The following is a 27,587-nucleotide window of genomic DNA, read 5'->3' on the forward strand; positions in this document are numbered from 1 at the left end:
TTTCACAAAACCATGCTGACTGCCTGATTACCTTGAATTTTTCTAAGTGCCCTGCTGTAATGTCTTCAGTAATAGTTTTTGACATTTTTCCTTTGACAGATGTTAAGCGAACAAGCCTGTTATTTCCTGCTTTCTGTTTCCTCCTCTTTTTGAAAATGGAGTTGAATTCTCTATTTCCCAACCTAATGGGAGCTTAATCTAGGGAATTTTGAAAAATTAAAACCAACACAACTATCTCACGTGCCACTTCTTTTAAGATTCTAGGATAAAATCCATCAGGACCTGGGCACTTGTCAGCCCGGAGCTCCAACAATTTACTAAGTACCATTTCCCTGTGATTTTAATTTTCTTGAGTTCTTCCTTCAATTCTAATTCCTGATTCACAGCTATTTCTTGGATGCCAATTGTCCTCTACAATGAAAGCTGATGCAAAATACCTGTTCAATTCATCTGTCATCTTTTTTTCCATTATAAATTCTCCTGACTCACTTCCTACAGGACCAACGTTCACTTTTGAAAATAGCTATAGAAACAGATACAACTTGTCTTTAAATGTCTAAAACAAAAACTGAATTACCTGGAAAAACTCAGCAGGTCTGGCAGCATCGGCGGAGAAGAAACGAGTCGACGTTTCGAGTCCTCATGACCCTTCAACAGAACTGAGTATAGTTAGGAGAGGGTTGAAATATAAGGTGGTTTAAGGTGGGGGGCGGGGGGAGAGACGTTGAGGGTGGGGTGGTTGTAGGGACAAGCAAGCAGTGATAGGAGCAGATAATCAAAAGATGTCACAGACAAAAGGATCAAAGAGGTGTTGAAGGTGGTGATATTATCTAAGAAAATGTGCTAATTAAGGATGGATGGCAGGACACTCAAGGTACAGCTCTAGTGGGGCTGGGGTGGAAAGACTGACAAGGTATTAGTTGTAGATTTAAAAATAATGGAAATAGGTGGGAAAAGAAAAATCTATATAAATTATTGAAAAAAACAAAAGGGAGGGGGAAGAAACAGGGTGGGGATGGGGGGAGGGAGTTTAAGATCTAAAGTTGTTGAATCCAATATTCAGCCCGGAAGGCTGTAAAGTGCCTAGTCGGAAGATGAGGTGCTGTTCCTCCAGTTTGCGTTGGGCTTCACTGGAACAATGCAGCAAGCCAAGGACAGACAGGCAAGAGAGCAGGGTGGAGTGTTAAAATGGCAAGCGACAGGGAGGTTTGGGTCTTTCTTGCGGACAGACCGCAGGTGTTCTACAAAGCGGTCACCCAGTTTGCGTTTGGTCTCTCCAATGTAGAGGAGACCGCATTGGGAGCAACGAATGCAGTAGACTAAGTTAGGGGAAATGCAAGTGAAATGCTGCTTCACTTGAAAGGAATGTTTGGGCCCTTGGACAGTGAGGAGAGAGGAAGTGAAGGGGCAGGTGTTGCATCTTCTGTGTGGGCATGGGGAGGTGCCATAGGTGGGGGTTGAGGAGTAGTGGGTGATGGAGGAGTGGACCAGGGTGTCCCGGAGGGAACGATCCCTACGGAATGCCGCCGGGGGGGTGAAGGGAAGATGTGTTTGGTGGTGGCATCATGGTGGAGTTGGCGGAAATGGCGGAGGATGATCCTTTGAATGCGGAGGCTGGTGGGGTGATAAGTGAGGTCAAGGGGGACCCTATCATGTTTCTGGGAAGCTTTCTTTTGTACTGTATTATTCCCTCCTTATTCATTTTTTAGTGATTCTTTGCTGTCTTTCATTTTCTGTCCAATCTTCTGTCCTGCCACCCATCTTTGCACAATGATATGCTTTTTCTTTAAGTTTGATACTGTCTTTAACTTTAGTTAACCATGGATTAGGGGTCCTCCCCTTTTTCTCTCTCATTGGAATGTATCTATTCTTTGTATTCTGAAATATCCCCTTAAATATCTGTCACTGTATCTCCCTTGACCTATGCATTAACCTAATTTGCCAATTCATTTTAGCTAGCTCTATTTTCATGCCCTCATAATTCCCCTTATCTAAGTTTGAAATACTAGTCTTTGAACCACTCTTCTCTCCTACACACTGAAGACAAAATTCAATTATACTATGATTGCTGCTACTGACAGGCACCTTCACTATGAGGTCATTAATTAATCCTGTCTCATTGCACAATACCAGATCAAGTATAGCCGACTCTCCGGTTGCCCCCGAAATGTGCTCTAAGAAACAATCCTGAAAATAAGGGGGAGGTGATGGTAAAGTGGAATTGCCACTGGACTAGTAAACTAGAGATGTAGGGCCATGCCATGGAAGATGGTAGAATTTGAATTCAATAAAAATCTGGAATTAAAAGTCTAATGATGAAACCATTGTCAATTGTTGCAAAGACCCACCTGGTTCACTAATGCCCTTTAGGGAAGGAAATCTTACCTGGTCTGGCCTACATGCAACTCCAGACCCACAGAAATATGGCTGACTCTGAAACTCAGTTGTATCAACCACTACAAAGTCACAAGAAAGAAATGAAACTGGACAGTCAACCTAGGCACAGGAAAAGACAATGAAAAACTCAACCCTGCAAAGTCCTCCTTGCTAACATCTGGGGGCTAGTGCCAAAATTGGGGAAAGTTGTCTCACAGACTAGTCACGCAACAGCCTGATATTATTATATTTTTAATTCATTCACAAGATGTGGGCTTTGTTGGAAGAGTGCAGAAGGGCATACCAGGAGCAGCACCAGGCATACCCAAAAATGAGGTGTCAATCAGGTGAGGCTATAGCACAGGACTACTTGCGTGCCAAACAGCATAAGCAGCAAGTGATAGGCAGAGCTGAGTGATCTCACAACCAATGGATCAGATCTACTCTCTGCAGTCCTGCCACATCCAGTCGTGAATGGTGGTGGATAATTAAACAACTCACTGGAGGAGGAGGCTCCACAAATGTCCCCAGCTTCAATGATGGAGGAGCCCAGCACATCAGTGCAACAGATAAGGCTGAAGCATTCACAACAATTTTCAGCCAGAAGTGCCGAGTGGATGATCCATCTCGGCCTCCTCCGGAGGTCCCCAGCATCACAGATACCAGTCTTCAGCCAATTCGATTCACTTCACGTGATATCAAGAAATGGATGAAGGCATGAGATAGCCTTTGCACTATGGGCCCACACAATATTCCGGCAATAGTACTGAAGACCTGAGCTCCAGAACTGCCACACCCCTAGCCAAGCTGTTCCAGTACAGCTACAACACTGGCATCTGCCCAGCTATTTGGAAAATTGCCCAGGGATGTCCTGTACACAAAATGCAGGACCAATCCAACCCAGCCGATTACCGGCCCCTCAGTCTACCCTCAACCATCAGTAAAGCGCTGGAAGGGGTCATCGACAGTGCTTTCAAGCACTTAACAATAACCTGCTCACTAACGCTCAGTTTGGGTTTGGCCAGGACCACTCAGCTCCTTACGTCATTACAGCCTTGGTTCAAACATGGACAAAAGAGCTGAACTCCCAAGGTGAGGTTAGAGTGTCTGCCCTTGACATCAAGGCTGAGTGCGGCATCAAAAAGCCCGAGCAAAACTGGAGTCAATGGGAATCGGGGGAAACTCTCCACTAGTTGGATTCATACCCAGCACAAAGGAAGATGGTTGTGGTTGTTAGAGGTCAGTCATTTCAGTTCCAGGACATCACTGCAGGAGTTCCTTAGGGTAGTGTCCTCAGCCCAACCATCTTCAGCTGCTTCAATGACCTTCCTTCCATCATAAGGTCAGAAGGGGGGATGTTCGCTGATGATTGCACAATGTTCAGCACCATTCGCGACTCCTTAGGTACTGAAGCAGTCCATGTCCAAATGCAGCAAGACCTGGACAATATTCGTACTTGGGCTGACAAGTGGCAAGTAACATTAACTACCACCTTCTTAAGGGCAACTAGGGAGGGGCAATAAATGCTGGCCCAGCCAGTGAATCCCACATCCCGTGAATGAATAGAATAAAATATTCCTCATCTAGGCTAATTTTGCCCATCTAATTTTTCCAGTCTATATGAAGTTTAAAATGCCCCATGATTATCACCGTATCATTCTGACAAGCTCACGTTATTTCTTCCTTTATACCCCAGCCCCTCATGTGGGTACTGTTAGAGGGCTTGTACACCACTCCTACAAGGGAATTTTCACCTTTACCATTTCTCATCTCTACCCAAACCGCTTTTACATCCTGGTTTCCTGAACTTTGGTCACCCATCTCTAATGTGCTAATACCATCATTAATTAACAGAGCCAGCCGTCCACCTTTTCCTAACTTCCTGTCCTTCCTAAAAGTCACATACCCTTCAGCCATGTCCCTGTAATGGTGATCACACTTATTTCTATTGCGCTATCAGTTCATCTGTTTTGTTTTGAATGCCATGTGCATTCTGATACAGAGCCTTTAGTTTTGACATTTAAATTTTGTAACCTTTCACCTTACCTGCTGACTTATTCTTAGGTTTGTGCTCTGTCCCTTCCTGTCATGGCCTGGTTTCCTTTCCAATATGAATACCTTTCTCTTGCATTGTATCTATGCTTTGATTTACCAAATCTTCCCAAATTTGATCCATTGCCCCTAAAACTATTAGTCTCTACTTCCCTAGTTATGCATCTCGCTAGAACACTGTCCCAGCACAGTTCAGATGTAGATCGACCCAATGGTGCAGCTCCCACTTTCCGCAGTATTGGTGCCAATGCCCCACAAACCGGAACCCACTTCTCCCACACCAGTCTTTGAGCCGTGCATTTATCTCTCTCATTTTATTTGCCCTATACCAATTTGCATGCAGCTCTGATAATAGAAATTATTACCTTTGAGGTTTTTCTTTTTCATTTAGTGCCTAGCTCCTCATACCCTCAATGCAAAACCTTTTTCCTAGTCTTACCTATGTCGTTGGTACCAATATGGAACGTAACCACTGGATCCTTCCCCTCCCACTGCATGTTCCTCTTCAGCCTTGAGTAAATATCACAAACCCTGCCACTGGCAACACAGCTGTCTGGACTCAATCTCTCGGCTACAGAGAACAGCATCTATTCCGCTAACTATGCTGTCTCCTATCATTGCCACTTTCCTCTTCGTTCTCCCACTTGAATGTCATCCTTCATCATGGTGCCATGGTCAATCCGCTCATCCACCTTGCAGTCCTTCTCACCCACACAGGTAGCAAGCACTTCACACCTGTTGGACAAAGTCAAGGGCTGAAGCTCCTCCATCTCTACATGCTGATTCCCCTTACCTGCCTGACTTGCAAACATCCTCCTGTCCCTGACCATTGACCAACACCAAAGCTCTGCCTAACCTAAGGGACGAGATTGCCTCCTGGAACAAAGTGTCCAGGCACCGCTCCCCTTCTCTAATCTCCTGCAATGTCTGCAACTTAGACTCCACCTCAGCAACTCAGATCTGGAGTTGCTAAGCTGCAGACTTTCTGCATATATGGTTGTCCAAAATTGCAGTGCATTTCATGGGGTCATACCTAGCACAAAGGAAGATGGTTGTGGTTGTGGCTGGAGGTCAATCTCAGTTCCAGGACATCACCGCAGGAGTTCTTCATGGTAGTATCCTAGGCCCAAACATCTTTAGCTGCTTCAATGGTATTCCTTCCATCATAAGGTCAGAAGTGGGGATGTTCGCTGATGATTGCACAATGTTCAGCACCATTCGCGACTCCTCAGATATTGAAGCAGTCCATGTCCAAATGCAGCAAGACCTAGACAATATCCAAAGTTGGACTGACAAGTGACAAGTAACGTTCATGCCACATAAGTGCCAGGCAATGACCATCTCCAACAAGAGAGAATCTAACCATCGTCCCTTGACATTCAATGGCATTTTGATCGCTGAATCCACCATTATCAACATCCTGGGGGTTACTATTGACCAGAAACTGAGCTGGACTAGCCGCATAAATGCTGTGGCTACAGGAGCATTGTCAGAGGCTAGGAATTTTGTGGCGAGTAACTCACCTTCTGACTCCCAAAGTCTGTCCACCATCTTCAAGGAGTGTGATAGAATATTCCCCACTTGTCTGGATGAGTGCAGCTCCCACAACACTCAAGAAGCTTGACACCATCCAGGACAAAGCAGCCACCTTGATTGGCACCCCTTCCACAAACATTCGCTCCCCCCTTCATCTCTGAAGAACAGAGACAGTGTTTACCATCTACAAGATGCACTGCAGAAACTCACCAAGGCTCTTTACGCAGCACCTTCCAAACCCATAACCGCTAACATCTAGAAGGACAAGGGGCAGCCGACACATGGGAACACCACCATCTGGAAGATCCTCTCCAAGCCACTCACCATCCTGAATTGGAAATATATCGCTGTTCCTTCACTGTCGCTGGGTCAAAATCCCTAACAGCACTGTGGATGTACCTACACCACATGGACTGCAGTGGTTCAAGAAGGCAGCTCACCACCACCAAGGGCAACTAGGGATGGGCAATAAATGCTGGCCCAGCCAGCGAAGCCCACATTCCGTGAATTAATAAAAAAAGGATTCCCACATGATGCAGTCACGGCACAGCACAAACCTTGCCATTTCTATCCAACTTTATTTATTTACTTAGTAAATTAGTTAATAATTTTCACAGATTCCCAACTCCTCACTCAATTTATGTCTCACTCTGGTGTAGTCTGATGTCCGCTCACCCCTTCCTGCTTGCAGGTTTAAAACCTCTACTTTGATAGAGACTCTGATGACTCACTAGTCAACTCAGCTTTTTGCTACAGCAATTCACACCTATTGGGGTCAACTACATCAGCTCATTGACAGATCTTGAAAAAAGAAATATGTTGCCAAAGCTTTTTGTCTTGCACTCATCAGGACAAATGCAACAATTCCAGATTGGCCGGGTAGTTAGCAGTGAAGTTGTGTGCCTTGGGCTACAGGAAGATATAGACGGGATGGTCAAATGGGCAGATAAGTGGCAGATGGAATTTAACACTGAAAAGTGTGAGGTGATACATTTGGAAGGAGTACTTGACAAGGAAGTATTCAATGAACAGCATGACACTAGGAAGTTCTGAGGAACAAAGGGACCTTGGTGTGTGTGTCCATAAATCTCTGAAGGCGGAGGGGCATGTTAGTGGGGTGGTGAAACAGGCATATGGGGCACTTGCTTTTATCAATCGAGGCATAGATTACAAAAGTAGGTCATGTTGGAGTTGTATAGAACCTTGGTGAGGCCACAGCTGGAGTACTGTGTGCAGTTCTGGTAACCACATAGGAAGGATGTGATTGCACTGGAGAGGGTGCAGAGGAGATTCACCAGGATGTTGGCAGGTATGAAACATTTAAGTTATGAAGAGAGGTTGGATAGACTTGGGTTGTTTTTGTTGGAGCAGAGAAGGCTGAGGGGCAACCTGATCGAGGTGTACAAGATTATGAGGGGCATGGACAGGGTTTATATGGAGAAGCTGTCCCCCTTAGTTGAAGGGCATAGGTTCAACGTGAGGGTCAGGAGGTTTAGGGGGAATGTGAGGAAAAGCTTTTTTACCCAGAAGGTGGTGACGATCTGGAATGTGCTGCCTGGGAGGGTGGTGGAGGCGGGTTGCCTCACATCCTTTAAAAATTACCTGGATGAGCACTTGGCACCTCATAACATTCAAGGCTATGAGCCAAGTGCTGGTAAATGGAGTTAGGTAGGTAGGTCAGGTGTTTCTCTCGTGTCGGTGCAGACTTGATGGGCTGAAGGGCCTCTTCTGCACTGTGATTCTGATTGTGTGATGCCTTGAAATTTCAAACAGTCACAGCAGTTTATACTAAATTAAAAAATGGTGCTGATTGGTTGGTAAGTCGGTTCTGATTGGCCGAGACATTGCCATGGAGGAAGCAACAGTGAACTATTGGCTCCCCAAGCTCTTGGGAGATCCAAAAAAGGTGCAAGGCTTGAATATTCTTTTGTTTGCAGAGAACAGGTCCCTGCATTTGAATGTATGTTGCTTCTATCAAGTGTAAATGAACCAGTTTACAAGCTCAACTGATTATCTTAAACTGTTTGTTGTATCATAGCACACTCAGGGTTGTTCAGTAAGTCTTGGCCAATCACAGAATTACATGTAACACTGTTTTGGATTTTGCAAGTGCAGGCTGGTTGAGTACAATCTGTAGTCTGGCTATTTCAGACAATCGAAGGGACATGCTGCTTCATTTGATCAACCAATCACTGCGATATTCAGCCTACATAACTGGCATCACACGGGCACTGAAATTCATACACAACATGCTCAATTGTGTGGTAGGCAGATGTCCTGGACTGATGGCCGTGTCCTGGTAGTGGAAATTGCATCAATTGGCTTCTTTAACCTGTTGGTCAATTTTTGACAGTGCTAATTCGCAATTGGGCCAAAGACTGCCACTTTCAGACCTGAAAAGTTCCCAGTCTATCTAAAATTACCCAGAAAGGCAAAGTATCTCAATTTAGCACACCTCCCATACTGGAGCACCTTTCAGATTTTTGCTGAAATCCCACAATGGAACTTGAATGCATGATATTCTGAAACAGAGGCGTGATCAATTTAAATATTATGCTTTGAATCCACTGAAACTCCTTTTACAATGTTGAGATGTCACCCCTGTAAACCAGTATTTTCTGTGTTTGTTTTACCCTCAGGAATGTTCGGATCCCTGCTGTGAACCATTGACCTGTAAACTCAAATCTGGTGCAAGATGCTCGTCAATTGGTGCCTGCTGTAAGAATTGCCAAGTAAGATCTCATTGCACCATTCTGTGCCATACCACTTTGTGCCATACAGGACAGGTTGAGAGAGTGGTTAATAAAGCATACAGCATCCAAGGCTTTATTAATAGGGCATAGAGTACAAAAGCAAGGAAGTTATGTTAAACTTGTATAGAACACTGTTTTGGCCTCAACTGGAGTTCTGGGAGCCACAATTTAGGAAAGATGCGAAGGCATTAGAGAGAGTGCCAAAAACATTCATGAGAATGCTTCCAGGAATGAGGAACTTCAGTCATGAAGGTAGATTGGAGAAGACAGATTTTTGACAGAAAAGGGAGTCAAGGTTTGGGGGGCTGGGGGCAGAGAAGAAAGTCGAGTTGAGACCACAGTGAGGTCAACCATGATCTTATTGAATGGCTGAGCAGGCTTGGAGGACTCCTAAATCCTGTAGAATATATTTCTACATTCCTATGTAGAGCTGGGACTGTTTTGCTTGGAGAAGAAAGCTGAGCGGAGATTTGATCGAGCTATACAAAATCATGAGGGGTCTGGATAGAGTCCATAGGGGAAAATTGTTCCATTGGTGGAAGGATTGAGAACAAAGGGGCGTAGATTTAAGATAATTGGCAAAAGAAACAATGGCCACATGAGGGAAAACTTTTTGCACACAGCAAGTGGTTATGAACTAGAATACACTGCCTGAGAGGTTCAATCGAGGGATTGAAGAGGGAAATGGATTATTATCTAAAAAGGAAGAATGTGCAGGGCTACAAACAGATGGTGGGAAAGTGGCATTAAGTAAATTGATCCTTCAGAAAGCCACCATGTGCCAAATGATCTTATTACTGTAACCATTCTGTGATTCTGGATTTTGAGGGACTGGATGATATCAGAGCTTAAACACTCGTCTTCATATATGGGCTTGGATTCCAGCTCACATTTAGGGTGAGAGTTTCTTTTCACAGCTGACGGTAAGCATCCAATTCTCCTTAAATTGATCTAAAGTGACATTCTTGGGGCAGAGTATTTAAGTTGGAGTGCGGGTGCACGCCCAACCCGATCGGATGCGAAATTGCACGAGATAATGTCAGGCGAGTGTCCGCCGTCATTCCACACTTGGGCGATATTTCAGTCAGTGGGCGTGCCTGTGTGTCGGAAGTGCACCCGCCAACAATTGAAAAGACAATTAAAGGCGTTAAAGTTCCAATTGTCCCCGATTTTTCGTGGTCTGTCCAACCTTCTGGTTGGTGGGTGGGCGAATCTACCAGGCGGACTTTGCATGTTTGATGAAACCTCATCCAAGGTTTCTGTCATTAAATGAAATCTTTATTTCATTTATCTATTTAAAATCTTTATTTCATTGTTTTGAACTCTTCAGCTCCCTGAGGAAGCTCTCTGCCTTCATAGAAACATCGAAACTAGGAACAGAAGGAGGCCATTCAGCCCTTCGAACCTGCTCCGCCATTCATTATGATCAAGGCTGATCATCCAACTCAATAGCCTGTTCCCGTTTTCTCCCCTTTTCCTTGATCCCTTTCGCCCCAAGAGCTATATCTAACTCCTTCTTGAAAGCATACAATGTTTTGGTCTCAACTACTTTCTGTGGTAGCGAATTCCACAGGCTCACCACTCTCTGGGTGAAGAAATTTCTCCTCATCTCAGTCCTAAATGGTCTACCCCATATCCTTAGACTATCACCCCTGGTTCTGGACTCCCCCACCATCGGGAACATCCTTCCTGCATCTACCCTGTCTAGTCCTGATAGAATTTTATAGGTTTCTATGAGATCCCCCCTCATTCTTCTGAACTCCAGCGAGTATAATCCTAACTGACTCCATCTCTCCTCATATGTCAGTACCGCCATCCCAGGAATCAGTCTAGTAAACCTTCGCAGCACTCCCTCTATAGTAAGAACATCTTTCCTCAGATATGGAGACCAAAACTGCACACAATATTCCAAGTGTGGTCTCACCAAGGCCCTGTATAATTGCAGCAAGACATCCCTGTTCCTGTACACGAATCCTCTGGCTATGAAGGCCAACATACCATTTGCCTTCTTTACCGCCTACTGCACCTGCATGCTTACCTTCAGCGACTGGTGTACAAGGACACCCAGGTCTCGTTGCACATTCCCCTCTCTCAATTTTTACCCATTCAGATAATAATCTGCCTTCCTGTTTTTGCTACCAAAATGGATAACCTCACATTTATTCACACTATACTGCATCTACCATGCATTTGCCCACTCACTCAGCTTGTACAAATCACACTCCAGCATCTCTACATCCTCCTCACAGCTCACCCTCCCGATCAGCTTTATGTCATCTGCAAATTTGAAGATATTACATTTAGTTCCCTCATTTAAATTATTAATATATATTGTGAATAGTTGGGGTCCCAGCACCGATCCCTGCAATATCCCAATAGTCACTGTCTGGCATTCGGAAAAAGACCCATTTATTCCTACTGTTTGTTTCCTGTCTGCCAACCAGTTTTCTATCCATCTCAATACACTACCCCCAATCCCATGTGCTTTAATTTTACACGCTAATCTCTTATGTGGGACTTTGTCGAAAGTTGCTATAAATATCTATGCTGTTACTCTCACATTCTCTCACTGTAAGTGGCCCAGCCGTTTCTCTCACACTCTCTTCACAGAATCACAGTGCAGAAGAGGCCCTTCGGCCCATCGAGTCGCACTGACACGTGAGAAACACCTGACCTACCTACCTAATCCCATTTACCAGCACTTGGCCCATAGCCTTGAATGTTATGATGTGCCAAGTGCTCATCCAGATACTTTTTAAAGGATGTGAGGCAACCCGCCTCCACCACCCTCCCAGGCAGTTCATTCCAGACCGTCACCACCCTCTGGGTAAAAAAGCTTTTCCTCACATTTCCACTAAACCTCCTACCCCTCACCTTGAACTTAAGCCCCCTTGTGACTGACCCTTCAACTAAGGGGAACAGCTGCTCCCTATCCACCCTGTCCATGCCCCTCATAATCTTGTACACCTCGATCAGGTCGCCCCTCAGTCTTCACTGCTCCAACAAAAACAACCCAAGTCTATCCAACCTCTCTTCATAACTTAAATGTTTCATACCAGGCAACATCCTGGTGAATCTCCTCTGCACCCCCTCCAGTGCAATCACATCCTTCCTATAATGTGGTGACCAGAACTGCACACAGTACTCCAGCTGTGGCCTCACCAAGGTTCTATACAACACCACATGACCGCCCTACTTTTGTAATCTATGCCTCGATTGATAAAGGCAAGTGTCCCATATGCCTTTTTCACCACCCCACTAACATGCCCCTCCACCTTCAGAGATCTATGGACACACATGCCAAGGTCCCTTTGTTCCTCAGAACTTCCTCGTGCCATGCCGTTCATTGAATACTTCCTTGTCAAATTACTCTTTCCAAAGTGTATCACCTCACACTTTTCAGGGTTAAATTCCATCTGCCACTTATCTGCCCATTTGACCATCCCGTCTATATATTCCTGTAGCCCAAGACACTCAACCTCACTGTTAACCACCCAGCCAATCTTTGTGTCATCCGCAAATTTACTAATCCTAATCCCCACATAGTCATCTATGTCTTGCTGTAAATTAACAAGCTGCTTTTCCCCACACTCTCTCGCTGTAAATGACCACGCTGTTTCACTTGTGCTCTCTCGCTGTAAATGGCCCCACAATTTCTCTTCACACTCTCACTGTTATTGGCCCCAGTGTTTCTCTGCCACTCCCTTGCTGTAAATGATCATGCTGTTTCTCTCACACAGTCTCGCTGTAAATGACCACGCTGTTTCTCTCACACAGTCCCGCTGTAAAGGGCACAAGTGTTTCTCTCACACTCTCGCTGTAAATGGTCCTACTCTTTCTTTTAGACTAGCTCCCTGTAAATGATCATGCTATTTCTCTCTCACTCTCTTGCTATAAATGCCCCCACTGTTTCTCTCTCACTCTCTTGCTATAAATGCCCCCACTGTTTTTCTCTCACTCTCTTGCTATAAATGCCCCCACTGTTTCTCTCTCACTCTCTTGCTATAAATGCCCCCACTGTTTTTCTCTCACTCTCTTGCTATAAATGCCCCCACTGTTTCTCTTTCAGTCTCTTGCTGTAAATGCCCCCACTGTTTCTCTCACAGTCTCTTGATGTAAATTGCACCACTGTTTCTCTCATGCTCTCTCATCTTAAATGGCCCTGCTGTTTCCCTCACAGTCTCTCCCTGTAAATGGCCCTGCTGTTTCCCTCACAGTCTCTCCCTGTAAATGGCCCGGCTGTTTCTCTCACTCTCTCGCTGTAAATGGCTTCACTGCTTCTCCCACACTCCCTCTTGCTGTAAATGACCACACTGTTTCCCTTAAACTCTCGCTGTAAATGGCCCTGCTGTTTCTTTCACACTCTCTTGCTGTAAATGGCAGTGGTGTTTCTCTCACACGCTTTCACTGTTAATGGCCACGCTGTCTCTCTCATACTCTCTCATTGTAAATGACCACACTGTTTCTCTCACACTCTCTCACTGTAAATGACCACACTGTCTCTCTCACACTCTCTCACTGTAAATGACCATGCTGTTTCTCTCACACTCTCTCATGTAAAAGACCACACTGTCTCTCTCACACTCTCTCACTGTAAATGACCATGCTGTTTCTCTCACACTCTCTCATGTAAAAGACCACACTGTTTCTCTCACACTCTCTCACTGTTAATGGCCACACTGTTTCTGTCTCACTCTCTCACTGTAAATGACCACACTGTTTCTCTCACACTCTCTCCCTGTAAATGACCACGCTGTTTCTCTCACACTCTCTCATGTAAATGACCACGCTGTTTCTCTCACACTCTCTCATGTAAATGACCACACTGTTTCTCTTACACTCTCTCACTGTAAATGACCACACTGTTTCTCTCACACTCTCTCACTGTAAATGACCACACCGTTTCTCTCACACTCTCTCACTGTAAATGACCACACTGTTTCTCTCACACTCTCTCACTGTAAATGACCACACTGTTTCTCTCTCACTCTCTCACTGTAAATGACCACACTGTTTCTCTCACACTCTCTCACTGTAAATGACCACACTGTCTCTCTCACACTCTCTCACTGTAAATGACCATGCTGTTTTTCTTAAACTCTCTCATTGTAAATGGCCCTACTGTCTCTCTCACACTCTCTCACTGTAAATGACCACGCTGTTTCTCTCACACTCTCTCATGTAAATGACCACGCTGTTTCTCTCACACTCTCTCACTGTAAATGACCACACTGTTTCTCTCACACTCTCTCACTGTAAATGACCACACTGTTTCTCTCACACTCTCTCACTGTAAATGACCACACTGTTTCTCTCTCACTCTCTCACTGTAAATGACCACGCTGTTTCTCTCTCACTCTCTCACTGTAAATGACCACGCTGTTTCTCTCTCACTCTCTCCCTGTAAATGACCACGCTGTTTCTCTCTCACTCTCTCCCTGTAAATGACCACACTGTTTCTCTCACACTCTCTCACTGTAAATGGCCCGGCTGTTTCTCTCACACTCTCACTGTAAATGGCCCGGCTGTTTCTCTCACACTCTCTCACTGTAAATGACCACACTGTTTCTCTCACACTCTCTCACTGTAAATGGCCCGGCTGTTTCTCTCTCACTCTCTCCCTGTAAATGATCATGCTATTTCTCTTTCAGTCTCTTGCTGTAAATGCCTCCACTGTTTCTCTCACACTCTCTTGCTGTAAATGCCCCCACTGTTTCTCTCACACTCTCTTGCTTTAAATGCCCCCACGGTTTCTCTCACGCTCTCTCATCTTAAATTGTCCTGCTGTTTCCCTCACAGTCTCTCCCTGTAAATGACAACACTGTTTATCTCTCACTCACTCACTGTAAATGACCACACTGGTTGTCTCACACTCTCTCACTTCAAATGGCTCCACTGTTTCTCCCACACTCTCTCTTGCTGTAAATGACCACGCTGTTTCTCTCACACTCTCTCACTGTAAATGACCACACTGTTTCTCTCACACTCTCTCACTGTAAATGACCACACTGTTTCTCTCACACTCTCTCACTGTAAATGACCACACTGTTTCTCTCTCACTCTCTCACTGTAAATGACCACGCTGTTTCTCTCTCACTCTCTCACTGTAAATGACCACGCTGTTTCTCTCTCACTCTCTCCCTGTAAATGACCACGCTGTTTCTCTCTCACTCTCTCCCTGTAAATGACCACACTGTTTCTCTCACACTCTCTCACTGTAAATGGCCCGGCTGTTTCTCTCACACTCTCACTGTAAATGGCCCGGCTGTTTCTCTCACACTCTCTCACTGTAAATGACCACACTGTTTCTCTCACACTCTCTCACTGTAAATGGCCCGGCTGTTTCTCTCTCACTCTCTCCCTGTAAATGATCATGCTATTTCTCTTTCAGTCTCTTGCTGTAAATGCCTCCACTGTTTCTCTCACACTCTCTTGCTGTAAATGCCCCCACTGTTTCTCTCACACTCTCTTGCTTTAAATGCCCCCACGGTTTCTCTCACGCTCTCTCATCTTAAATTGTCCTGCTGTTTCCCTCACAGTCTCTCCCTGTAAATGACAACACTGTTTATCTCTCACTCACTCACTGTAAATGACCACACTGGTTGTCTCACACTCTCTCACTTCAAATGGCTCCACTGTTTCTCCCACACTCTCTCTTGCTGTAAATGACCACGCTGTTTCCCTTAATCTCTCTTGCTGTAAATGGCACTGGTGTTTCTCTCGCACTCTCTCACTGTAAATGGCCCCGCTGTTTCTCTCACACTCTCTCATTGTAAATGACTAAGCTGTTCTCTTACACTCCCTCGCTGTAAATGGCACTGTTTCTCTCACACTCTCTCACTGTAAATTACCACACTGTTACTCTCACACTGCCTCGCTGTAAATGACCACGCTGTTTCTCTCACACTCTCTCACTATAAATTACCACACTGTTACTCTCACACTGCCTCGCTGTAAATGACCACGCTGTTTCTCTCACACTCTCTCACTGTAAATGCCCCCACTGTTTCTCTCACATTGCCTCACTGTAAATGGCCCACTGTTTCTCTCACACTGTAAATGGCCACACTGTTTCTCTCACACTCTCTCTCTCTTAATAGCCCCGCTGTTTCTCCCATGTTCTCTTGCTGTAAATGACCATACTGTTTCTCTTACACTCCCTCGCTGTAAATGGCCCCGCAATTTCTCTTCGCTCACTTGCTGTTATTGGCTCCGCTGTTTTACTCAAACTCTCTCATCCTAAATGTCCCTGATGTTTCTCTCACACTTTCTCACTGTAAAGGGCACCGGTGTTTGACTCAAACTCTCTCCCTGTAAATGACCATGCAATTTCTCTTACACTCTCACCCTATAGATGGCCCTGCTGTTTCTCTCACTTCCTTCCTGTAAATGACCATGCTGTTTCTCTCACGCTCTCTCCCTGTAAATGACTACGCTGTTTCTCTCACACTCTCTCCCTGTAAATGACCACGCTGTTTCTCTCACACTCTATCCCTGTAAATGACCACGCTGTTTCTCTCACACTCTATCCCTGTAAATTACCATGCTGCTGCTCTCACACTCTATCCCTGTAAATGACCATGCTGCTTCTCTCACACTCTATCCCTGTAAATGACCATGCTGTTTCTCTCACACTCTATCCCTGTAAATGACCATGCTGTTTCTCTCACACTCTATCCCTGTAAATGACCATGCTGTTTCTCTCACACTCTATCCCTGTAAATGACCATGCTGCTTCTCTCACACTCTATCCCTGTAAATGACCATGCTGTTTCTCTCACACTCTATCCCTGTAAATGACCATGCTGTTTCTCTCACACTCTATCCCTGTAAATGACCATGCTGTTTCTCTCACACTCTATCCCTGTAAATGACCATGCTGTTTCTCTCACACTCTATCCCTGTAAATGACCATGCTGCTTCTCTCACACTCTATCCCTGTAAATGACCACGCTGTTTCTCTCACACTCCATCCCTGTAAATGACCATGCTGCTGCTCTCACACTCTATCCCTGTAAATGACCATGCTGCTTCTCTCACACTCTATCCCTGTAAATGACCATGCTGTTTCTCTCACACTCTATCCCTGTAAATGACCATGCTGTTTCTCTCACACTCTATCCCTGTAAATGACCATGCTGTTTCTCTCACACTCTATCCGTGTAAATGACCATGCTGCTGCTCTCACACTCTATCCCTGTAAATGACCATGCTGTTTCTCTCACACTCTATCCCTGTAAATGACCATGCTGTTTCTCTCACACTCTATCCCTGTAAATGACCATGCTGTTTCTCTCACACTCTATCCCTGTAAATGACCACGCTGTTTCTCTCACACTCTATCCCTGTAAATGACCATGCTGCTGCTCTCACACTCTATCCCTGTAAATGACCACGCTGTTTCTCTCACACTCTCTCCCTGTAAATGACCACGCTGTTTCTCTCACACTCTCTCCCTGTAAATGATCATGCTATTTCTCTCTCAGTCTCTCACTGTAAATGCCCCCACTGTTTCTCTCACACTCTCTCATCTTAAATGGCCCTGCTGTTTCCCTCACAGTCTCTCCCTGTAAATGACAACACTGTTTCTCTCTCACTCACTCACTGTAAATGACCACACTGGTTGTCTCACACTCTCTCACTTTAAATGGCTCCACTGTTTCTCTCACACTCTCTCCCTGTAAATGACCACACTGTTTCTCTCACACTCTATCCCTGTAAATTACCATGCTGCTGCTCTCACACTCTATCCCTGTAAATGACCATGCTGCTTCTCTCACACTCTATCCCTGTAAATGACCATGCTGTTTCTCTCACACTCTATCCCTGTAAATGACCATGCTGTTTCTCTCACACTCTATCCCTGTAAATGACCATGCTGTTTCTCTCACACTCTATCCCTGTAAATGACCATGCTCCTGCTCTCACACTCTATCCCTGTAAATGACCATGCTGTTTCTCTCACACTCTATCCCTGTAAATGACCATGCTGCTGCTCTCACACTCTATCCCTGTAAATGACCATGCTGTTTCTCTCACACTCTATCCCTGTAAATGACCATGCTGTTTCTCTCACACTCTATCCCTGTAAATGACCATGCTGCTGCTCTCACACTCTATCCCTGTAAATGACCACGCTGTTTCTCTCACACTCTCTCCCTGTAAATGACCACGCTGTTTCTCTCACACTCTATCCCTGTAAATGACCATGCTGTTTCTCTCACACTCTATCCCTGTAAATGACCATGCTGTTTCTCTCACACTCTATCCCTGTAAATGACCATGCTGCTGCTCTCACACTCTATCCCTGTAAATGACCACGCTGTTTCTCTCACACTCTCTCCCTGTAAATGACCACGCTGTTTCTCTCACACTCTCTCCCTGTAAATGACCACGCTGTTTCTCTCACACTCTCTCCCTGTAAATGACCACGCTGTTTCTCTCACACTCTCTCCCTGTAAATGATCATGCTATTTCTCTCTCAGTCTCTCACTGTAAATGCCCCCACTGTTTCTCTCACACTCTCTCATCTTAAATGGTCCTGCTGTTTCCCTCACAGTCTCTCCCTGTAAATGACAACACTGTTTCTCTCTCACTCACTCACTGTAAATGACCACACTGGTTGTCTCACACTCTCTCACTTTAAATGGCTCCACTGTTTCTCTCACACTCTCTCCCTGTAAATGACCACACTGTTTCTCTCACACTCTCTCCCTGTAAATGACCACACTGTTTCTCTCACACTCTCTCCCTGTAAATGACCACACTGTTTCTCTCACACTCTCTCGCTGCAAATGACCACACTGCTTCCCTCACACTCACTTATGGTAAATGACCATGCTATTTCTCTCACACTCTCTCCCTGTAAATGGACCCACTGTTTCTCTCACACTGTCTTGACATAAGTTACACTACTGTTTCTCTCACACTCTCTCACTTAAATGGCCCAGCTGATTCTCTCACATTCTCTCCCTGTAAATAGCCCCACTGTTTCTCTCACACGCAATCATTTTCAATGGCCCGGCTGTTTCTCTCACACCCTCTACCTGTAAATGGCCCCGCTGTTTCTCTCTCACTCTCTCACTGTAAATGGCCCCGCTGTTTCTCTCTCACTCTCTCACTGTAAATGGCCCCGCTGTTTCTCTCACACCCTTTCCCTGTAAATAGCCACGCTGTTTCTCTCACACCCTCTCTTTGTAAAGGTCACCAGTGTTTCTCTCAGACTCCATCACTGTAAATGGCCCCACTGTTTCTCTCTCACTCTCTCACTGTAAATGACCACGTTATTCTTCTCACACTCTCTTACTTTTACAGGTCCCGCTGTTTCTCTCACACACTATCCCTGTAAGTGACCATGCTGTTTCTCTCACACTCTCTCACTGTAAGTGACCACGCTGTTTCTCTCACACTCTCTCACTGTAAGTGACCACGCTGTTTCTCTCACACTCTCTCACTGTAAGTGACCACGCTGTTTCTCTCATGCTCTCACCCTGCAAATGGCTCCGCTGATTCTTTCACACTCTCACCCTGCAGATGTCCCTGCCGTTTCTCTCAAACTCTCTTGCTGTAAATGACCACGTTGTTTCGTTTACACTCTCTCGCTGCAAATGTTCCTGCTGTTGCTCTCACTCTCTCCCGCTGTAAATGAACCTGATGTTTCCTCTCACCCTCTTACTTTATGTGGCCCAGCTGTTTTTCTCACACTCTCACCATGTAATTAACCATGCTGTTTCTCTCTCACTCTCTCCCTGTAAATGACCACGTTATTTCCCTCTCACTCTCTCCCTGTAAATGACCACGTTATTTCCCTCTCACTCTCTCCCTGTGAATGACCACGTTATTTCCCTCTCACTCTCTCCCTGTAAATGACCACGTTATTTCCCTCTCACACTCTCCCTGTAAATGACTCTGCTGGTCCTCTCGTAGTTTCTTGCTTAAATGGCCCGGCTGTTTCTCTCACACTCTCTCTCTGTAAATGTCCATGCTGATACTCTCACTCTCTCGCTGTAAACAACCACACTGTTTCACTCACACTCTCTCTCTGTAAATGTCCATACTGATACTCTCACTCTCTCGCTGTAAACGACCACGCTGTTTCTCTCACACTCTCTCTCTGTAAATGTCCATACTGATACTCTCACTCTCTCGCTGTAAACGACCACGGTGTTTCACTCATACTCTCTCGCTGTAAACGACCACGCTGTTTCACTCACACACTCTTGCTGTAAACGACCACGCTGTTTCACTCACACTCTCTCGCTGTAAACGACCACGCTGTTTCACTCACACTCTCTCGCTGTAAACGACCACGCTGTTTCACTCACACTCTCTCACTGTAAACGACCATGCTGTTTCACTCACACACTCTTGCTGTAAACGACCACACTGTTTCACTCACACTCTCTCGCTGTAAACGCCCACGCTGTTTCTCTCACACTCTCTCGCTGTAAATGACCACGCTGTTTCACTCACACTCTCTCACTCTAATTGGACCCACAGTTTCTCTTCACTCTCTCGCTGTTATTGACCCCACTGTTTCTCTACCACTCTGTTGCTGTAAATGACCATGCTGTTTCACTCACACACTCGCGCTGCAAGTGACCACACTGTTTCTCTCACACTCTCTCGCTGTAAGTGACCACGCTGTTTCACTCACACTCTCTCGCTGTAAACGACCACGCTGTTTCACTCACACTCTTTCGCTGTAAACGACCACGCTGTTTCACTCACACTCTCTCGCTGTAAACGACCACGCTGTTTCTCCCACACACTCTCTCTGTAAATGTCCATACTGATACTCTCACTCTCTCGCTGTAAACGACCACGCTGTTTCACTCACACTCTCTCGCTGTAAATGTCCATACTAATACTCTCACTCTCTCGCTGTAAACGACCACGCTGTTTCACTCACACTCTCTCTCTGTAAATGTCCATACTGATACTCTCACTCTCTCGCTGTAAGCGACCACGCTGTTTCACTCACACTCTCTCTCTGTAAACGACCACACGGTTTCTCTCACACTCTCTCACTGTAAATGACCACACTGTTTCTCTCACGCTCTCTCACTGTAAATGACCACACTGTTTCTCTCACACTCTCTTGCCGTAAATGGCCCCGCTGTTTCTTTCAGACTCTCTCACTGTAAATGACCGCACTGTTTCTCTCTCACTCTCTCACTGTAAATTGTGCCACATTTGGCTACATGCTGCATTGATGTCAACGGCACCAACTCTCATCTGAAATCTGGGGTTCAATTCTCCTATCCATATTTGAACCAGGGCTGTAATGAGGTCAGATGATGAGTGACCCTGGCAGAATCATAAGACCATAAGACATAGGAGCAGAAAATTAGGCCATTCGGCCCATCGAATCTGCTCCGCCATTCAATCATGGTTGATAAGTTTCTCAATCCCATTCTCCCGCCTTCTCCCTGTAACCTTTGATCCCCTTACCAATCAAGAACCTATCTATCTCGCTCTTAAATACACTCAATGACCTGGCCTCCACAGCCTTCTGTGGCAATGAATTCCATAGATTCACCACTCTCTGGCTAAAGAAGTTTCTCCTCATCTCTGTTCTAAAAGGTCTTCCCTTTACTCTGAGGCTATGCCCTCGGGTCCTAGTCCCTCCTACTAATGGAAACATCTTCCTCACGTCCACTCTATCCAGGCCTTTCAGTATTCTGTAAATTTCAATCAGATCCCCCCTCATCCTTCAAAAATCCATCGAGTAGTGACCCAGAGTCCTCAAACGTTCCTCATATGTTAAGCCTTTCATTCCTGGGATCGTTCTCGTGAACCTCCTCTGGACCCTCTCCAGGGCCAGCACATCCTTCCTGAGATACAGGGCCCAAAATTGCTCACAATATTCTAAATGTGGTCTGACCAGAGCCTTATAAAGAGAATCCTGGACTAGGACTCCCAAGGCCCTTTGCACTCCAGATTTCTGAATTCTCTCCCCATTTAGAAAATAGTCTATGTCTCTATTCTTCCTACCAAAGTGCATGACCTCACACTTCCCCACATTGTATTCTATCTGCCACTTCTTTGCCCATTGTCCTAACCTGTCCAAATCTTTCTGCAGCCTCCCCGCCTCCTCAATACTACCTGTCCCTCCACCTACCTTTGTATCATCTGCAAACTTAGCCAGGATGCCCTCAGTTCCTTCATCTAGATCATTAATGTATAAAGTGAAAGGTTGTGGTCCCAAAGCTGATCCCTGCGGAACTCCACTAGTCACCGGCCGCCATCTTGAGAAGGACCCCCTTATCCCACTCTCTGCCTCCCGCCAGACAGCCAATCTTCTATCCATGCTAGTACCTTGCCTCTAACACCATGGGCTCTTATCTTACTGAGCAGCCTCCTGTGCGGCACCTTGTCAAAGGCCTTCTGGAAGTCCAAGTAGATAACATCCATTGGCTCTCCTTTGTCTAACCTACTCATTACCTCCTCAAAGAATTCTAACAGATTTGTCAGGCATGACCTCCCCTTGATGAAACCATGCTGACTTTGCCCTATTTTACCATGCACTTCCAAGTATTCTGAAATCTCATCCTTAATAATGGACTCTAAAATCTTAACAACGACTGAGGTCAGGCTAATCGGCCTGTAATTTACCATCTTTTGCCTCACTCCATTCTTAAACAGGGGGGTTACATTAGCGATTTTCCAGTCCTCTGGGACCCTCCCTGACTCCAGTGATTCCTGAAAGATCGCCACTAACGCCTCGACTATCTCTTCAGCTATCTCCTTCAGAACTCTGGGGTGTAATCCATCTGGTCCATGTGATTTATCCACCTTCAGACCTTTCAGTTTTCCTAGCACCTTCTCCTTGGTGATGGCCACCATACTCACCTCTGCTCCCCGACTCTCTTGTGCTTTGGGGATGTCACTCGTGTCTTCCACTGTGAAGACTGACGCAAAGTACCTATTCAGTTCCTTCGCCATTTCTTTGTTCCCCACTACTACTTCTCCAGCATCATTTTCCAGCAGCCCAATGTCCACTTTTGCCTTTCTCTTACCCTTTATCTATCTAAAAAAACTCTTGCAATCTTCTTTTATATTACTGGCTAGTTTGCCCTCATATTTTATCTTCTCCCTCCTTATTTCTTTTTTAGTTGTCCTCTGTTGGTCTTTGTAGGCTTCCCAATCCCCTGGTTTCCCACTGAGCTTCGCCGCAGTGTATGCTTCCTTTTTAGCTTTTATGCTGTCCCTGACTTCCCTTGTCAGCCATGGTTGCCTCGTCCTCCCTTTAGTATGCTTCTTCTTCCTAGGGATGAATTTTTGCTGTGTCTCCCAAATTACTCCCAGAAACTCCTGCCATTGCTGTTCCACTGTCTTTCCTGCTAGGCTCATCTCCCAGTCAATTCTGGCCAGCTCCTCCCTCATGCCTCTGTAGTTGCCTTTATTCAACTGTAATACCGTTACATCTGATTCCAGCTTTTTCCTCTCAAATTGCAGGGTAAATCCAAACTGAGCATCAGTGCGCAGGTTATTGCTGAGCAAGTGCTGCTGGATATCACTGTTCATGACACCTTCCATCTCTTTGCTGAAGATTGAGAGTAGACTGATGGGGTGATAATTGATTGGGTTTCTCCTGCCTTTTATGGACAGAACATACTTGGGCAATTTTCCACTGTAGATCCCAGTGTTGTAGCTGTACTGGAACAGCTTGGCTAGGGGTTGCAACAAGTTCTGGAACACAAATCTTCAGTACTATTGCTGGAATATTGTCAGGTCCCACAGCCTTTGAGGTATCCAGTGCCTTCAGCCATTTCTTGATATCACGTGGAGTGAATCAAATTGGCTGAAGACTGGCATCTGTGATGCTGGGGACATCCAGAGGAGGCCGAGGTGGACCACCCGCTCGGCACTTCTGGCTGAAGATTGTAGCGAATGCTTCAGCCTTATCTTTTACACTGATGTGCTGGGCTCCCCCATCATTGTTTGGGGATATTTGTGGAGCTTCCTCCTTCAGTGTGTTGTTTAATTATCCACCACCATTCATAATTGGATGTGGCAAAACTGCAGAGCTTAGATCTGATCCATTGGCTGTGCAATCACTTTGCTCTGTCTATCACTTGCTGCTTACGCTGTTTGGCACACAAGTAGTCCTGTGTTATAGCATCACCAGCTTGACACCTCATTTTTAAGTGTGCCTGGGGCTGCTCATGGGATGCTCTCCTGCACTCTTCATTGAACCAGTGCTGACCCCCTGGCCTGCTGGTAATGGTAGAGTGGGGCCTGTGACTGGCCATGTGGTTACAGATTGTATTTGAGTACAATTCTGCTGCTGCTGATAGCCCACATCACCTCTGGTTGCCCAGTCTTGAGCTGCTAGATCTGTTCGAAACCTATCTCATTTAGCATGGAGGTAGAGCATTGCAACACAAGGTGAAGACGGGACTTTGTCTCCAGTCGGACTGTGTGGAGTTACTCCTCCCGAAACTGCTGCTGCGGCAGGCAGGTTGATGAGTATGAGGTCAAGTATGTTTTTTCCCTCATGTTGGTTCCCTCGCTACAAGACGCAGGCAGCTGGTCCCTGACAATATTCTGGCGATAGTACTGAAGAGTTGTGCTCCAGAACTTGCCATGCACCTAGCCAAGCTGAACCAGTACAGCTACAACACTGGCATCTACCCGGCTATGTGGAAAATTACCCAGGGATGTCATATACACAAACAGCAGGGCAAATCCAACTAGGCCAATTACCGCCCCATCAGTCTCCTCTCCATCATCAGTAAAGTAATGGAAGGAGTCATCAACAGTATCAAGTGGCACTTGCTTAGCTATAACCTGCTCACTGACACCCAGTTTGGGTTCTGCCAGGGTCACTCAGCTTCTGACCTCATTACACCCTTGGTTCAAACATGGACAAAAGAGCTGAACTCTCAAAGTGAGGTGAGAGTGACTGCCGTTGACATCAAGGTAGCATTTCACCGAGTGTGGCATCAAGGGGCCCTAGCAAAACAGGAGTTAATGGGAATCAGGGGGAAAACTCCCCACTGGTTGGACCCAGCACAAAGGAAGATGGTTGCGGTTGTTGGAGATCAATCATCTCAGCTCCAGGACATCACTGCAGGAGTTCCTCAGGGTAGTGTCCTCGGCCCAACCATCTTCAGCTGCTTCGTCAATTACATTCGGTCCATCATAAGGTCAGAAGTGGGGATGTGCAATCATCAGTGAACAATGTTCAACACCATTCGTGACTCCTTAGATAATGAAGCAGTCCATGACTAAATGCAGCAAGACCTGGACAATATCTAGACTTGGGCTGACAAGTGACAACTAACATTCACACCACACAAGTGGCAGGCAATGACCATCTCCAACAAGAGAGAATCTAACCATTGTCCCTTGATGTTCAATGGCATTACTTTTGCTGAGTCCCCAACTATCAACATCCTGGGGGTCCTCACTGGCCAGGAGTTGAACTGAATGAACCATATCAATACTGTGGCTACAAGAGCAGATAAGAGGCTAGGAATCCTGCGATGAGTAACTCACCCCCTGACTCCCCAAACCCTGTCCACAATCTACAAGGCACGATTCAGGAGTGTGATGGAATACTCCCCACTTGCCTGGATGAGTGCAACTCCAACAACATTCAAGAAGCTGGCCACCATCCAGGACAAAGCAGGCCACTTGATTGGCACCACATCCACAAACAGTCACTCCCTCCACTATCGATGCACAGTAGCAGCAGTGTGTACCATCTACAAGATGCACTGTAGGAATTCACTAAGGCTCCTTCGACAGCATCTTCCAAACCCACAACCACTACCATCTAGAAGGACAAGGGCAACAGATAGATGGGAACACCACCACCCGGAAGTTCCCCTCCAAGTCATTCACCATCCTGACTTGGAAATATATCACCGTTCTTTCACTGTCGCTGGGTCAAAATCCTGGAACTTCCTCCCTAACAGCACTGTGGGTGTACCTATACCACATGGACTGCAGCGGTTCAAAAAAGGAGCTCACCACCACCTTCTCAAGGGAAATTAGGGATGGGCAATAAATGCTGGACCAGCCAGCGAAGCCCACATTTCCCTGAATTAATAAAAAAAAGAACCAGTCCAGCAGCTGTGTCGTTTAGGACATGGCCAACTCGGTGAATGGTGTTGCTCCCAAGACACTCATGGTGATAGACTTGAAGTCCCCCAACCAGAGTACACCTTGTGCCCTTGCTTCCCTCAATGCATCCTCCAAGTGGTTTTCAACACGTTTCAGACCCCCGTTACTGTCCAGCCCCGCTGACTCTCCAGAGCACCACCTGCCGACTGTCTGAATTGCCCCACTGACTGTCTGACACCGATCGCCCCCAACCCTGACTAGCCGACAGCACCACTCCCCACTAGCTGACTGGCAAAGCCCCGCCAACCCCGACGGGCCAGCGCTCTCCACCCAACTTAACAGCCCTAATTGCCAGACACCCGACTGACCGACCCTCTCTTCAGTGACTGACCCCCACCACTGCCCAGACGCCCCGCAAGTGTCCAATACTCCCGAATTCCCAACCCAAGTCCCCAAGTGGCTTAGTTGTAGGAGACAGAGGGTGATGACAGAAGGATGCTTTAGTGACTGGAAGCCAGTGTCCAGTGGCGTACCACAGAGATCTGTGCTGGGTCCCCTATTATTTGTCATTTATATAAACGACATAGATGACAATGTGGGGGGTAGGATTAGTAAGTTTGTGGATGACACAAAGATTGGCCGGGTGGTTAACAGTGAGGTTGAGCGTCTTGGGCTACAGGAAGATACAGGTGGGATGGTCAAATGGGTAGATAAGTGGCAGATGGAATTTAACCCTGAAAAGTGTGAAGTGATACACTTTGGAAGGAGTAATTTGACAAGGAAGTATTCAATGAACGGCATGGCACTAGGAAGTTCTGAGGAACAAAGGGACCTTGGCGTGTGTGTCCATAGATCTCTGAAGGCAGGGGGGCATGTTAGTGGGGTGGTGAAAAAGGCATATGGATCACTTGCCTTTATCAATGGAGGTGTAGATTTCAAAAGTAGGGAGGTCATGTTGGAGTTGTATAGAACCTTGGTGAGGCCACAGCTGGAGTACTGTGTGTAGTTCTGGTCGCCACATTATAGGAAGGATGTGATTGCATTGGAGGGGGTGCAGAGGAGATTCACCAGGATGTTGCCTGGGATGAAACATTTAATTTATGAAGAGAGGTTGGATAGTGCAGAAGAGGCCCTTCGGCCCATCAAATCTGCACCGACACGTGAGAAACACATGACCTACCTACCTAATCCCATTTACCAGCACTTGGCCCATAACCTTGAAAGTTATGACGTACCAAGTGCTCATCCAGGTACTTTTTAAAGGATATGAGGCAACCCGCCTCCACCACCCTCCCAGGTAGTGCATTCAAGACTGCCATCACTCTCTGGGTAAAAACGATTTTCCTCACATTCCCCCTAAACCTCCTGCCCCTCACCTTGAACTTATGTCCCCTCGTGACTGACCCTTCAACTAAGAGGAACAGCTGCTCCCTAACCACCCTGTCCATGCCCCTCATAATCTTATACACCTCGATCAGGTCGCCCCTCAGTCTGCTCTGCTCAAACAAAAACAACCCAAGTCTATCCAACCGCTCTTCATAACTTTTGTGTTCCATCGCAGGCAACATCCTGGTGAATCTCCTCTGCTCCCCCTCTAGTGCAACCATATCCTTCCTATAATGTGGCGACCAGAACTGCACACAGTACTCCAGCTGTGGCCTCACCAAGGTTCTATACAACTCCAACATGACCCCCTACTTTTGTAATCTATGCCTCGATTGAAAAAGGCAAATGTCCCATATGTCTTTTTCACCACCCCACTAACATACCCCTTCACCTTCAGAGATCTATGGA

The 27,587-nt window shown here is 46.1% G+C and overlaps 1 protein-coding gene across 1 annotated transcript in view; it reads left to right on the forward strand.

Moving 5' to 3' along the window:
• The window catches only part of LOC144680358 (disintegrin and metalloproteinase domain-containing protein 12-like), a 972,827-nt gene that overhangs the window by 756,685 nt on the left and 188,555 nt on the right, over positions 1-27,587 (forward strand). The window contains exon 13 of the mRNA XM_078541354.1: positions 8,604-8,696. Coding sequence (XP_078397480.1) covers positions 8,604-8,696 — 93 coding nt within the window. The remainder of the gene's footprint in view (positions 1-8,603; positions 8,697-27,587) is intronic.

This window comes from Cetorhinus maximus, chromosome 1, assembly GCF_964194155.1.
Source record: "Cetorhinus maximus chromosome 1, sCetMax3.hap1.1, whole genome shotgun sequence".
NCBI classification, from domain to species: Eukaryota; Metazoa; Chordata; class Chondrichthyes; order Lamniformes; family Cetorhinidae; genus Cetorhinus; species Cetorhinus maximus.